This window comes from Gavia stellata, chromosome 6 (genome assembly GCF_030936135.1).
Source record: "Gavia stellata isolate bGavSte3 chromosome 6, bGavSte3.hap2, whole genome shotgun sequence".
NCBI classification, from domain to species: Eukaryota; Metazoa; Chordata; class Aves; order Gaviiformes; family Gaviidae; genus Gavia; species Gavia stellata.
Window position 1 is genome coordinate 30,372,843 of NC_082599.1, and position 15,606 is coordinate 30,388,448.

Genomic DNA, 15,606 nt, shown 5'->3' on the forward strand with positions numbered 1-15,606 from the left:
GTCTCGTTTTATGCTCCTGAGGGCTGGAGATTTAGACCTATTACCCTCCAGGTTGTTTATGGTCAGTGAAGAACGGTGAAGCTAAGTAACAGTCTGTTCATCTGAGTTTCAGATAGCCATTTCTGTAATACAACTCAGGTATGTTTATAACTGAATGCAGCTCCGATCCATGTTGCTTAAAACTGGTTAGTTTTGGTGATACTAACATGTGAAACTGTAACAATGCAAAGTCTGACTGATGCTGTGTTGTAGGTACTTCATAGCTATATGCCTAGAGCTCAGTGTTGCTGTGACTACCTGTATAATTTTGTTCCTCCCCTTCCCACCCCCTTGCCTCATTGTGAAAGTATCTGTCTGCCTTAGCTTTATTAGTAATACAAAAATCTTCATATAAGTTTCACGTTGCATAAAAAGCAGTGTGGAGCCCCATGGAAGAACCATCAGAACAGAAAGGTAATGGTAGCCCAGCCCTTGATCCAAACAGGCAGAGCAATCCCAGTGGCTTTGAAAAGCCTTACTCTGTGGTTCAGTGTGTGAGCTGCTGAATTCCAAATACACATTCTGTCCCTGCTTCTAATGTACTTCAAACACATTTCTTCTAGCACATTTATGAGGCACTTTGAAATCTGCAAATGGTGAGTATAATATAGGAACAAAATGTTGATAACAGTAACCTAATTTTATCTGCTCTTTTAGGTGGGTCCATATTGTTTGTGCCCTCTATGTTCCAGGAGTGGCATTTGGAGATATTGACAAACTGCGGCCAGTAACGCTTACAGAAATGAATTATTCAAAGTACGGTGCCAAGGTAAGTTTAGAAGAGACGTACTGCCAACAAGAAGCTTTATTTTACATTTTTACATCTAATGGTATAATACACATCTTCCCAACTTTATTTTTCTTGTTTATAGCAATTGCAGAGAGGTTCAGGACTAAAAATGAGACAAAGTTTTTTTCATGGTCGTTACACCATTGCTCTTCTCTCCCTCTTTCTTTCTATTTTCCTTACCACTGTTCTCCATGATTTCTGTCACTGTTTTCCCCCGATTTCCCTTATTTTTATGCAGGTGCTAATTACTTTCTTTTAAAGTCAGTTAGTGGCAGATTGCCAAAATATGGATGGAAAGTGAAGAGGATTTATGGGATGCAGAATGCAGAAATGGAAGGTTAGGTTGATCAAGAAAGCGACAGATGTCCATTCAGTAAGAATTACTTTAGGGTCTATATAGTTATAAGCTAGAATGCATACCAAAAGCTTGCTTCAAAGCAGTATTTAAAAAACCTCACAACAACGTGGGGCCCTCAACTGGAACAAAAAATGGCTCTAAAATTAAAATGGTTTTACATGTAAATGTTTTCAGTCCGGATCAAGAGTGATCATGCACAAACCATACAGAAAACCATTGCAGTGGGCAGAGGACAGCACTCAGTAATTTGCTAAATACTGTTTCTATAGCTAATGGGGACAGTGTGGAAAAGCCATAACTGTCAGGCTAATGGGAGGGAAGGTGGTTGTACTCCTGCTGCTGTAATGCTTCATTTGTGCACAGGCAATTTCATTTTCTGGAATGTCAGTTTGTCAAGTTGAATACTAAATGAAAATACATAGTACATTTTTAAAAATACATATAATATATAAAATAAATTAAAACAGTTTGGATTGCCCCTGTGCAACATACCTGTATCAGGATCATGTTCATCATGGGCCTGCTGAGGCGTTTAGCATTGTTTAGAAATGTTTGTATAAAAAAAAGTCAGAGCAAGCTCCCAAAACCCTACAAACTATTGTTGCAATGAATCATGTAATTTTTTTTTTTTTAATTAATATGAGTGAGGTATAGGAGCAAGGCTAAGAATTTAGGTGTATTTTGTTACTGTGAGTAAGGTGAAAGTGAACTGCACAGATGAGGACTCATTACTATTCAGAGCTGTAAACAAATGCTGTTGGCTCTATCAAGTGTAGAAGTTACAGCTTACTTAGCTAAATTTCCCCCTGCCAGACCAGCTTACTGTAATTATTCTTTTTCATTTCTTATCTGTTAGGTGTTGCTGTTGCTTAGCTAAAGGGTGCCCTTTTAGGGTAGTGTAGGCAGTGTTTTAAGATTCTTCAATCACTGAGTTTTCTTTGCCATTCCTTTCTGTTGTTGTTTAACTTTCTGCCTGGAGGTATTTTCTGTAGGTGATGCACAGCTTTTCTCTGTATTTAGCGTGTGAGAGATTAAGAAATGCACACCTGTATAATTTTAGATCATCTTTATGCACTGGATAGCAGCACTGCTTAAGCAGCCCATGTTCCCATTTGCTTGTTCCTGCTTATGTGCTCATCACTGTAGTTTGCTGGCACAGCTGTTTGGTATGAGTTTGTGGTGAAACAGCCCAAGGAATTGATCTGGCTGAAAAATAAGTTTTGCGGTTTTTTCCAGGTCACATTAGGGGATGTCAGTTTGCTGTGTTGCAAAGCGCTGTGCCTAGAATGCATGTAGCTGAAGCCCTAGTGCAGTGTTTAAGTGAATCACAACCTTCTTTACTGTTATTTACGATTCTTGTGTATTTCTTTCTGCGTTGTCACACATTTGCTTCTCAGTCATTGCTTACCAAATGACATCTAGGTAATTATTTATGGTTTTCAGTTATTAAGAGCACTGCTCTTTTTTGTTGTTTGTCTTCTGAACTTGTTGAACAATTGAACATTTGCTGACCAGTAATATTGTTTTTATGATACCATACTTATATAAGTAATTGTGCATTAATTGCTTGGGTGGTATTCAGTTATTGGTCTGAAGAGACCAATACAAGACATGAAAGTTCATATAAAAATTCATCCAACATGCTGTTTAGGTTGTGTAAGCACTTTTCCATTGCTAGTTTAAAGTGAAATCAGTAGTGGGGGTTGGGAAGGGGTGAAGTTTTAAGTAGTGTCAGTTGTCAGCAGCATACTTGGTTTCTGTACCACACAGGTACAAACTTACCTGTTTGGTTTTTATATGTAAGATGTAAATTATCAAATATTAGGCAAAACACACCTGAAATATTTACTGTGGCATTTTCTACTCTTCTTTATAAAGGAATGCAGTTTTTGTGAAGATCCTCGTTTTGCCAGAACAGGTGTTTGCATTAGTTGTGATGCTGGGATGTGCAGAGCTTATTTCCATGTGACCTGCGCTCAGAAGGAAGGCCTCCTCTCAGAAGCAGCAGCAGAAGAGGTAGCTATGGAAAGGACAGAATGAAAGAGTTGTATTGAAAGCTTGTGAAGACGACCTGAAATTGTGCCTTTTTTTGCTCACTAACTCTGAGCAAAGTCTTTGTAAATCGTTAGCAAGTCGTAAGCCCAGTAAAGAGACTGTCCAGGGAGGGCTCTTTGTTCACCAAATTGTCCAACTCTGAGCACCTTTTGAAATGGCCTGAAAAAAGGGATAGAGAAGATTAACACAGAAATTGGCTTAACAGACTATCAGTCAATACAGACATGAATCCTAACTCTTATTCTTGAACTTCACCTAGGTTGACATACTTACCTAGCTGTTTATGTAGTACAGTGGTCTCTTGTTTTATACCAAATAGGACTGTCTTGAGAAATTAACTACATTTCTAATGCCATTTTTTCATGCATGTTTTCCATTATTTTCTTCAAATTGCAGTACAGGTATATGACTTTCCTTGTGGTAACATTAATCTTAGGAATTATAATGAAAAGCAAACATTTATGACCTACTGATAACTTTTTAATAATCTGTTCTTACCAATTTTCTTCCTGTAATATGATTAAAGGAATTTAGATTTGAAGCTCCTACTTTGAAATTCATTTTTATGGTATAAGTACTTTTAGGTTGCCAAATTTCACCCTGATACGTATCATTGGATTAAGCCTGTCATAGTCATAGCTGCACAATTTAACTTCTTACTGCTTTAGAAAGTACCACAGGTAACACACAAACAAGCATTGCTTGCACTATTGACATTGACACTTCTGTTTCTGAAAACAGCAGGCCACTACATGATTCTTAAAGGAATCACAAAATACTTTCTTCTGCGAGACTGATAAATAGGAAGATAGTACAATTACCTCGTTGTTGTTGTTGTCCCTAATAAATTATGTGTAATGTTGATTCTTCAAACACTTTGTGCAAATTTCTTTTACGCATATGAGTTTACTTGCCTTTCCACCTTAAAATTTTCTTACATGTTTTCTGTAACCAAAATATCAAGGCCTCACAGAATCTAATTTTAGGGTGCTGCTAATTTTTGGAAGTAAGTTGTCACACATTCTGAAAATCTAAATCAAAAGAAAATATGTTTGTAAGGAAAGCCTGTGTAGATTTTTGTTCGTCTGTGTTTATAGGTGGAGTAAAGGAAAATTTGACAGGCAAATTATTTATTAATATTTTTATTACTTTGTGAAGGAAGGCTGGTTTAAGTTCTTAGTCTCTAGATTCATGATGAATGTTTCTACACTTTTGAAAATATACTGACAATGAAATACACTTCTCAAACCATATCTCCTCATGGCTCAGATGTTTGTAGTCTGCTTGCAAGGTTTGCAAGTGCTAAAAGTTGCTATAAACTTACAGCCATGATAATGTGCAGATCTGATGGAGCGAAGAATGAAAAATGGAAAAAAAAAAAATCATCTGAGATACGATAAGTTACGTGGGGGTATAGCCGCCAAAAATAACAATAATTTGAGAAAACCATATACGTTGCCTTTTATATTATTTGGAATTGTTAATCCCTTGTAGGATATAGTGCAAAAGATGACACAGTGAAGGAACAGGAAGTTAACAATACATGGTATGTGTTAAATGGATTTGTACTTGGGAATTTCTTCTGCTATTTCTTCTGGGAATGAGAAAATAGAGACTGAAGAGTAGAGAGTTAAATAGTGCATTTAAAAATGTTTAGGGTCATATAGTGAAAACAATGGAAAAACACTTTATATGGTAAATTACATCAACATGACAAAATTGATTTTAGAAACATACCTATTAGTTGCTTTGAAAAACATGTCTATTTGAACATATGAACTGATTGCCAGAATGTTTGTGCTGTTAAGAGCCTTTTGGCCTTGTATGTCTTACTTTATTTTCATTCCTTCCCCTTTGTTCTCTCTGAAACAGGATATAGCTGACCCTTTTTTTGCTTATTGTAAACAGCATGCGGACAGGTTAGACAGAAAATGGAAGCGGAAGAACTACTTGGCATTGCAATCTTACTGTAAAATGTCCTTGCAGGAAAGAGAAAAACAGCTTTCGCCAGAAGCTCAGGTATTGCATTCATGACACAAACGTTGTCTGTATTAATCATCCATGTTAAACACGAAAGAAATGAAGAGGATGGGAAATTGTTATTATAGTAGGAAATGAAATGTGAAATATATTGATAGTGCATGGTCATTCAACAAAGCAGTGAATTATTTGTAGGTTTTGGTCTCTAAGAACAATTCTCAATAAACTATCAAATAGGGATATCTGTGCTTGTCTGAATTGAAAAATCTTATTTTGTTTGGTTTTGTGGCAAAAAGTTGGTAATTACATTTTCATTGTAATTTATAGATTTTGTTTAACATTTTCGTCAAGATTCTTAACAAAAAAGACAGCCAGACAAGAAATTAGGCATATTTCTACATCCAAGTTCAGTAAAAATCCATTTTTTTCCCCTTAGTGGTATCTTGAACTTGGTAGAACAGTTTAGCTTGCCTAAAGCTTTTTCTTGTTAGATCCTTTTTCGCTTTTTGTAGGCCTAAGTAGAATTCTATGTGCTGGGTTTTTTCATAGTAAAGGTTTCCTAGAAAAAAAAATTATGTAGGTACTGAAACTGAGTCTGTGCTGCTGAGTGGGAGTTGTCTGAAAATCTTTGGCAAAGTCAGTATCCATGTCTAGCGGCAGATCCATGTAAAACTATTAGTTACTGCATAAGCTCAACCAATAAATGTCCTGTTGATATAAAGGTTTCAATCCTTCTGAGGGAATCTGTGTAGTTTGATATGTTTTAATGTGTGTACTTTATTATTTTTTTCTGATTCTGAAGAATTTATAGCATACTTTGCTTTCACTGCTTAGGCTGAACTGCATTCTGTGGAAAAATCGTATCTATGTAGAAAAGCAGCTCATCTGAATGAATCCTGCCTAGTTTGTTGCAGAAAGTAGCAGTAAATAATGGAAGGCAGTTATGGGAGAAAAACAACTGCTTTTTTTTCTGAAGGGAGAACTGTAGTGTAATGATCACAAAATAAATCTTCATATCATCATACTTTTTATTTTAAAAAAATCATACCTTTCTAGTTCTTCAAAGATCTTTGAATAAGAGAAGAGAATACTGATTTAAAATGACCTGTGCATTTGAGACTGAATATGAGCAAAACTCTATCATAGAAGAATTTTGAATAAAATATTTCTATGGGGTACGTATTGAGCTTCGTGGAGCTTGATTTAAAACTGGTTATGTAATTTTTGCTGAATACACTCAGCTCTCAATTATGTGACATGCACCAATGTGGTGGAGAAATCACAGTACTATGAATATTACCCAACATAATGGTAAGTGCTGGTTGTGCAAACTCAGTTTGGGTCCAATAGGGCTTATTAGCTCTGTTTTCAGGCATTTGTTATGCAGTGCTGATAATGCTGATAAGTTCCCAGCATTTCCCTCTCTTCCTCTTCTTTCTCCCAAACCAAGACCCTGCAGATTTTTTAATCTAAATTATTTGGATTAAATGTTTAGAAACTGAAAGAATGAATGCTGAAAACTGCAGGTGGACTTGACATGGTGTCATAGGCATCTTGATACAAATTTGATAACATGCATACATTTTGTAAAACCACTTGATTGTTGACGGTTCTGGTGTTATATGAGTTTGCATTAGTATCATGTGTGAGCCTGAGTTTACATGGATGGAAACAGACTGGATGCTTGAAAAATACATTTCCATGTACAATTGTATGTATTGTGATTTTATGAAGCAATTGTTTGAGTGGTTTCTGTGCCTTTTTAGAAATGTGGAACTGTAAGGGGTTCTTAATATGTACTAGAAATGTCTGACTGGAGAGTTGACACAAAGTACACATAAATTCACCCCTTACCTTAACATATGTTGTCTGCATGAGGAAGTTAAAATCCCACCAGTAAATTCAACCATCTTTGTTAAATTAGGATTTTGGGTTAGAAATAAGGATCTTGAGACAGCTTAGTATGGGAAAAAAAGATTGAGAAGTAAATATATATATGAAGTGTGTATATATGTATGTACATACAAAAGCTCACTTTCAGGGAGTTTGTAGGCTTAAGTAAGGTTTACAAACATTGAGCTAACATAAATAATTATGCAGTTGTACAAATAATTTATATGGTATTGTGAAAGTGGATTTTTGAGGCACGTTTTTGAAGGAGAAAAAATAGGCATTTGCCATGTTTCTTGGTCATTAACGTACAAGACCTAGTAAGGTAATGTGTTAAACTGTCAGTTGTATTACCTTCAGTGATGCTATTTGTAATCAGAGATGTTCCATAACGTGCATATGTATATGCACACTTATTTGTTTTTGTCTCAGGAGTATCTCATACCATATGGTGGGGCAGTTGGATTAGTTTAGTTTCTTCATTCTGCAGGCAAGTAAACAACTTCTAGCTGATAGTCAGTTGGAGTTTTGCCTCTAAAGGTTTGTAAGTTGATGTCGTTTTCTGCTAGAATTGCCACTACATAGAGTCCCGCAAGACAGTGTTTTCCAGCTGTCAGTAACAACTGATCTTCTGGGGTTGATCTCCCAGATGGTAGCAAATATACAGATGTCATCAACAATATACATTGTGAGCGTCTCTTGCTTACTTCGCTTCTGTTTGGTCTGTGGTTTTGGCATAGTATAATCAGCTAGCTTAACATTTATAGGGAGATATGGCATTGAGAAAGGAGTTCTACGGAAGGATGTCAAATATGGCAAAAATGCTATTCAGCAACTTTTATTGCTCGCGTAGATACCAATTTAAAGTGTATCTAAATATATTTTTGATAGGTCAGCCAAGGCTTTTCCCAGTAGTGAGTTTTCACAGTCCCATCAAATTATCATTATTAGAAGGGATTGTCTGAAAGCCAGAAATCATTTGTGTTACTTTAATTGGTGGGGAAATCTCATCAAGAAACCTGTGAATACCTCCAAAACCTAGTGACAGGATAATGTTATTTGTGTAAGTGTTTTGAAGTAAAATCGAATGTCTGTATCAGTGGCTGTTTCTTGAGTTGCAGAGTTCCGCAATGAAAATAGCAAATAAATTGTGGATGTGTTCCAAAAGGATATAACTCAAAACCAATTTTGAATTGTTCCCTTGCGTTTTTAATATATGGAATTCTTTATTACAGGCTCGAATCAATGCCAGGCTACAGCAGTATCGTGCCAAGGCGGAGCTGGCCCGCACCACCAGGCCTCAGGCTTGGGTTCCCAGGGAGAAGCTACCACGACCACTTACTAGCAGTGCTTCAGCCATACGTAAGCTTATGCGGAAAGCTGAGTTAATGGGAATTAGTACAGACATTTTTCCAGTGGATACTTCAGATACTAGTTCCAGTGTTGATGGACGAAGAAAACATAAACAACCAGCTCTCACTGCTGATTTTGTGAATTATTACCTTGGTAAGAATTAGAATTGCATATTCTTCTCAATGAAAAATTGTCGCTTTGCCTTATCTGTACTGTGCTCATTTATCAGCTTTTTATTTTGCTTATATGTCTTTGTTATTAATAGATAAATATGAATTATGACTTCATTTTAGATCAGGTATTTTATTGCTTGGTATCTCTATTTACAGAGAAAGTTAGTGATTTTTAAAAAAAAAAGACATTTCGGAAAAGAAGAAAATCTTTAAAATATAAACAGGAAGCAGTGTCTTTGCTAAGAAGGGGGTGGAAGCTTACATACCTTCAATGTCTTTTTTTTTTTTTTTTCCCTCTTACATTTTCCACCCTTTCTGTGTGGAATGGCATGATTTTGTCTTTGGGACTGTTAGCTAGATGAGTGATCAAAGCTCACCATTTAAATAACTATACTAGTTATGCAGCAGAAAGTAAATGTTATGACTGTTCATTCTACTCAGTCTGTGTAATAAACCTCTAGGCTATACTTTTGTGGTTTTGTGTTATGGTTTTACACTTTTCATTGCTTCACTTTTTTCAGTGCATAACACTTGAAAATAAAGCCAAGGATAGGAAATAATGCTGTTTTCTTTTAAACAGAAAGAAATATGCGCATGATTCAAATCCAGGAGAATATGGCTGAGCAGAAGAATATCAAGGATAAATTAGAAAATGAGCAAGAAAAGCTTCATGTGGAGTATAATAAGGTGAAGAAAAAGGAATAAACCTTTGTACTGTTTTAGTATTGCTGCTGTTAAATTTGATAGCATTTTACTTTCCAAACAAAATGACTTAGAAAGATACGAACTATTCTTTCTTTAATATTTAAAAATATATTTCTTCTTTTAAAAATATTCTGTGGTCTGTCCCCCCCATGCAAGTAGAATCAACTTCTAAATGTCATATTTTGGCTGGGCACGAGTTCTTTAACTGACTCCACTGAGAGCTCCTGTAACAAATTGCACATGGACAGACAGGTCCCTCTCATGAGTGAACTGTGTCTTAAGGCCCTTCTTTTTTTCATTCGTTATATGCATTTCATTTGAGACTTTGAGACAACAGAGTTTGACTCCTCTCTCTCTCTCTCTCTTGTTTTGTTTTGTTTTGCTTGTGTGTAGTTCTAGGTTCTTTTTGAGCCTGCTTGGCTCTCTGCTTGGAACCCTACTTGATAATTGGGAATCTAGGATTGTCGGAGTGTTATTCATTTATTTATGTCAACTCCAACTCCAGTTGTGTTCATCCTAGGCTTAATGGCTTGGCTAATTTTTCAGGATGAAATAATCAGTATTCACATGTCCATAGTGTCCTCTGAGTGTTTTGTTTGACTATAGGAAATTTGGGGCCCATAAATGATGGGATTGCACCCCCAAAATGTTGCTAATGTAATTTTTTATTAACTCATCATCATGGTTAAAAAATTGTTTTGTGTTTTAATAGCATTTTTACTAAATAATTATTTCTTTATTTTAATTTTAAAATATTTTGAAACGGAACATAGAAATACTGTATCTTTTGTGACTGATGACATGCTGAAATTCTTGCTGAATTCAGCAACCTATCAAGTGATGGTTAGTAATGACAAAAAATAGTATTGCTAGTAATTCTTAAGATGTTGGGTGTGTGTTTTAAATGAGAACATAAGGAAATGAAGCAGCAGGTCCTTGTGAACTGGCTAAAGATGATAAAGAGGAAAGAGGTTGTGCGTGGGGCTTTTAACCAAATTAATAGGATGTATATGCTATGTTGTAACTAATAGTTACTTCCAGAAGAATAAACCCCTTTTTTCTGCTTGCAACCTTTAGTAAATTATATCTATTTCTATGAGAGTGAGTGAATGTTCTTTGGCAATGCAATATAGAGCTTTAATTCATTTATGTGGTTACTTGTTACAATCTTGCGGCTTAAGTAGTATGGACAACACATACAAGATGTTGCTGTATTTTAGTTTTGCTTTCTAATTGACTTTATGAAACCTTATTTTCATGCTGAAATGCTTCAGATCTTCTTTACAAAACAGGTGGCTGCCCAGGTTTTCATCTTAGTTCCATTAAATTGCTGAATGGTTGCACTGGTCTCAGCTATATTGACATGAGTTCCATTGCTTTTTAATCTCACAATAAAGTAATGCACCCTAGATAGGTAAGAGGTTGAATGAATTTTATTAAATAACGTGTAATGGATTTTTATTCCTGTTGATTTTTTTCTTTAACTTTTCAGCTGTGCGAATCATTGGAAGAGCTACAAAATATGAATGGAAAACTGCGAAACGAAGGGCAAGGCATTTGGGCTCTGCTAGGTAGAATCATTGGACAGGTTGGTTGGTTTTCCCTCTCCTCCTTATAGTTAGTAGGCAGACCTGGTTTTCCAAGAATAGGCCTTTTTGTTTCTGTCTATCACTTCTACGGCCAAATAAATTGATTTGATCAGACCCAGGCTTTACTCTGGGGATAATGTTTTCTGACTCAAATACCTAGACTTCTGCAAACCACCTACTGGGAACCTGTAGCTTCATTTTGCTATTGTAATAGCAATCTTGTTTGCAGAATTCTTTGATTTGGTATAAGCAATTGACCTGTCATTTGTGAGGAACCTTAACATGAAGCATGAGTTAATCCTACTATTTTTGTCTCCACATTGTCTTTAGTTACTGTAGGCTTCAAATGATATGGTAACTCTTTATGGCTTTTATAAAATACAAATCTTTAAAACTGCAGTATGTATGTGATGGTTTTTAGCTGGACAGAGCAGAATATTTTGGTCAAATGAATATAAGTATCTAGGGGGAAAGAAGATTTGGATTACTTCCTGTTGCCAGCAGTTGTATTTGTTCTCATTGATAAGGAGAAAAGAGAGTAGTATAAAATCTTGCCATGTTTTGATATATGTTTTATGTCAAAGGTATTAAATTGCAATGGACATTTTAGATGTCAGAGAGAGATTGAAATGATTTCCAGTTATGATTTTAAGGAAGATTGAAGAAACTGTTCATTGTGAAAATGCAGACAAACAATTAGGTCACAATTTTGTCATGCCCTTTGGTACTGCAGAGTTTGTGCTGTTGTTCAGAAAATGAAGCTTACCCTTTCTTTATGCAGCAGTAGTTCTTAAGGTATGCTAGCTTTTTCTGGTCCTATTTGTCTGCCTATCTTTCCTACTTGTGAAGGATTCTCATGTAACATATCTCTTGATTCAAGATTACTTTTTTGCCCTCCTTTTTAAGATGGCTTTCAGTAAGTCTTCATAAATATATTTCCTGGTGCAGATGTTTCTAAATTAAAAAAAAGGAGGAAAGTTAAGTAGAATTCATTTGCACAGCTTGCATGACATTTTATTTCCAGTTGGTTGAACAGATGCAGACCCATGGGGCTGCTGAGAAATGACTTTGATAGATGGTTCCTGTCTGAGAAGCTAGCATACTGCACATAGGTAGAAACCCGAAGAGAATCTTGTCTGCTTTGTGGAGGGCTTGGTCCAGTAAGATAATTTTTCTAATTAGCCTATTGAGCACCAATGTAGCAGGGATGTTGGGAAAAATAAACTGCCTCAGTCTTCTGTCAATTTTGTGAATTTGTCTTTGCTTGTTATAGCTGCCTAGACAAATGCATCCTTGTCTGTTCCTCTATTTGAAGCTTGAAGTAAAATTTTAAAAGCTAGTATTTCAATGTGGCTTTTATTTATTGAATTGAAAAAAATCAGTGTAATATTACTTTATCACATTATGATTTTGTAATATAAACATTTGTAGTTGCTCTTGTCTGGAAAACAGCTAGCTAAGCAATTTTCCACTCGTAATTTGAGTCTTGTTCTTCATGCATTGAGATTGGAGTGGTATTTTCTAAAAGTCTTAAGACTCATGTATACTGCTTTTGTTCAAATCCAATAGAAATTGAACATACCGGCAATTTTACGTGCTCCTAAGGAAAGGAAACCAAGTAAAAAGGAAGGAGGAACGCAAAAGACGTCTACACTTCCGGCCGTACTTTATAGGCAAGTAATGAAGTCTTGACAGAATAGATACAGTATCTAGTAAGTTATAGTTTCACAGAAGTGTTAAGAGAAAATTGTTTGGTTTGGTTTTGAGTAACAAAATGCTTCAGAGTTGTCTATACGTCTTACTTCTGAAGGCTAAGTTGAATAGTAGTCAATTCTTCACCTTACCACACATCAGTAAGGTTTTGGACTTTTTTTTGCTAATTTGACAGCACTGCTTTAAGGAAAAAGGTAACTCTTCACAGCTGAAATAGAAGGGTCCTTTGTCTCTGTGATGTGAAAATTTTTATCTGGTCATCTTGTCTTTTGAATGCAATCATCTGTGTTGATGATTTTGTGAACAGTGCTGCTGCAGTTTAGCCACTGTGGCTAGGTGCATGAAACACTTGTCATAGAAGAATTTTTACTTTTTGCTCAGGGGTTATCAAATGCTTTGGGATATCTTGTGTTTTAAATTTCCCTACTTCTATTTCCATTAATTCCCAAGAAAATAAAATGTATTCTCTTAGTCATTGTTCCACCTTTCTCCCTCTTTTATAAGTTGTGAAGCTACTGACTGGGTTTTAACTAAGCCCTAACAGTGGAACATATACTAGAATGCCAGAGCATGACTGTGCAAAATATACATATCATCTTGGATCTTCTTCTCTTGCCACCAGCTGAGAAGTGGCATGGTCTGTCGCTTATCTAGAGAGCAGCAGCCAGGTCTCCAACCACAGCAAGTGGGCAGTATCTTTCCCAGCTAGTAGGCTAAATGAAGAAAATGGGTTACATAAGCAAAAGTTAATTCTAGGGCTGTGAGAGGTGGAAATCTTGAGAACATGACAGTGAGCTGAGGATTTGGCAATTTATATTGTGTACACAAACAAATAATAGGAGTTATGCTTTACTAGTTCTGTTTCATTCAAATCCAGTCGTTTAGTTCCTCCCATTTTGTAATGGAATCAGTGAACACCTGATCTTTTTGAAATAACTAAAATTTCAATTCCAGTAAAATAATAAAAAGGAAATGTAATTTCTTATGAGTTGATACATTGCCCAGCATAATAGGAGCACAGACCTATTTCAGGGTGCTTGCATTATTAAAATAAGCATATGATTGTTAGGACTGATAATAGCAGCATAATTTTATATTTAAGCGTTTGGATGGCACAGGTAATATTTTTTCCATTTGCCAATGGTACATTTTCTTGAAGTATCAAGTGATTACTTACTGGTTAGAAGTCCTTAAAAAATGAGATTGAAAGCCATTTTGTTGTTAAGTTAACTTTATTAAGTGCCTTTTATGCTTTACTGTGTATACATAGAAGCTCCTTAAAAAGTAGTTATGCACTTAAATGATGCATTCAGATTGAAGTTGGCACATGTTTGTATTGAAACTGGGGAACATGCTGGGATGTATCATTTATTCGTTATGATTTCAAATGTAATTATAATGCTTTTCTGCTACCTACATTAAAAGTTGTGGAATTTGCAAGAAGAACCATGATCAACACCTACTGCTACTGTGTGATACTTGTAAACTCCATTATCATCTTGGTTGCCTGGATCCACCTCTTACAAGGATGCCAAGGAAGACCAAGAACAGTTACTGGTAAGAATGCAGTTGATGTGTTGTCTTGTGGTATCTCTGTACTTAAAGTAGGACATAAATGTGAATAGACTTGCAAATTCTAAGTGTTTTAGATATTGCTGTGATATAGTCTGAACGGAGTTATTTTATTTCCAGGTTATTAGCAGTGATATTTCAGAGTAAAAAAAAAAAAAAAGTTGTGAAGATTTTCTTATTGTTAGCCGTTGTGTAGAAATGGATTATAGCTTTAATTTTCTTAGCTTTTGAGTTCATTTGTGATTATTAATGTTGCTATATAATAATGATAGGAAACTATAGGCTGCCTTCAGGAGATGAAAGACTTCGTCTTCTGTTCATCTTAGGACCCAGATATGCCATTCTCTGTCCAGATCTTTAGGAAAATACTTGTAAATACTTCAAAATAAACTTGTAAGTAGTAGATCAATTTATTGCAATATGGGAAATCAGTTGGGTTTACTTCTATCTTATGACTCAAATCCACAACGGCCGAAGCATATGCGTAACTGTACTTATTGCAGTTCCACTTCCATGAATTAAAATTCTTTTTGTGCCAGTGGAGCAGAACAAAAGCTAAGTGGTACAACAGAGAACTGATAATGTGGTAAAGGTGCTTATTTCCAAACTGACATAAAATTAGTGTGCTGCTGTGTTGTGTTAGCATTCTGTGTGTTTCTAAACTGCTCTGAAATATGTTAGAAGCAATTATTCAGAAGCAGTTTTTATCTCGCAAGAAGTTAGCGTACAGCATCTCCAGGAATCATCATCATCTTGTCTGAACATTCAGGTACCAAATCAGAATAGTATTCCTTCTAAAAATACAGTAAAACTATTTTAATAGAGAAAACTTGGTTTCTGTTTTTCTTCGTATGTCTCTTTAAATTAAACTTCCATAAAACATTTACTTAAGTCATCTTTTTGCATAGTTTTGATGATTGTGTGTAGAGCAAGATGGCCGGTACATGAAATGGGAGGTCTCTCTTTTTTTATATCTTAACATGACAAAACCTGGATTTCCCCCAGTAAATTTAGTTAGTAAATTAATAGAAATTTCCTTTAAAAGCTGAAAATCTCAGCATGGTTTCACCATCACTAATATTTTTCTGAACTTAATTTTCATTTAATTATTTAATGTAGTCTGTGATTTTGGACTTTTCATTATTTCGAGGGCATTCTGAGCTCTTAGGTCAAATTTACCAAGTAGTTATGTTACATGGAAGCTTTTTTTTTTTTTTTTGGTAGCTTCTGCATTTGCGCAGAAGGTTCTTGATTTTTGTTCTGCTTTTTAACCAAGTTGAAAAGGCTTACTAAAAGGCATCAATCCAAAAGATGTAAGACTACAATTCTCAGTAGGTGTTAAAGGCACAATAGGTCGGGTTAGGTAGTAAAACGCTTTTATTTCAAAGC

The 15,606-nt window shown here is 35.5% G+C and overlaps 1 protein-coding gene across 4 annotated transcripts in view; it reads left to right on the forward strand.

Annotated features, from left to right (window-relative positions):
- The window catches only part of PHF14 (PHD finger protein 14), a 170,410-nt gene that overhangs the window by 34,460 nt on the left and 120,344 nt on the right, over positions 1-15,606 (forward strand). For all 4 annotated transcript variants that reach the window (XM_059818512.1, XM_059818514.1, XM_059818513.1 and 1 more), the window contains exons 6-13: positions 697-808; positions 3,066-3,203; positions 5,115-5,261; positions 8,348-8,618; positions 9,219-9,325; positions 10,836-10,931; positions 12,502-12,605; positions 14,071-14,202. In XM_059818512.1, coding sequence (XP_059674495.1) covers positions 697-808; positions 3,066-3,203; positions 5,115-5,261; positions 8,348-8,618; positions 9,219-9,325; positions 10,836-10,931; positions 12,502-12,605; positions 14,071-14,202 — 1,107 coding nt within the window. The remainder of the gene's footprint in view (positions 1-696; positions 809-3,065; positions 3,204-5,114; positions 5,262-8,347; positions 8,619-9,218; positions 9,326-10,835; positions 10,932-12,501; positions 12,606-14,070; positions 14,203-15,606) is intronic.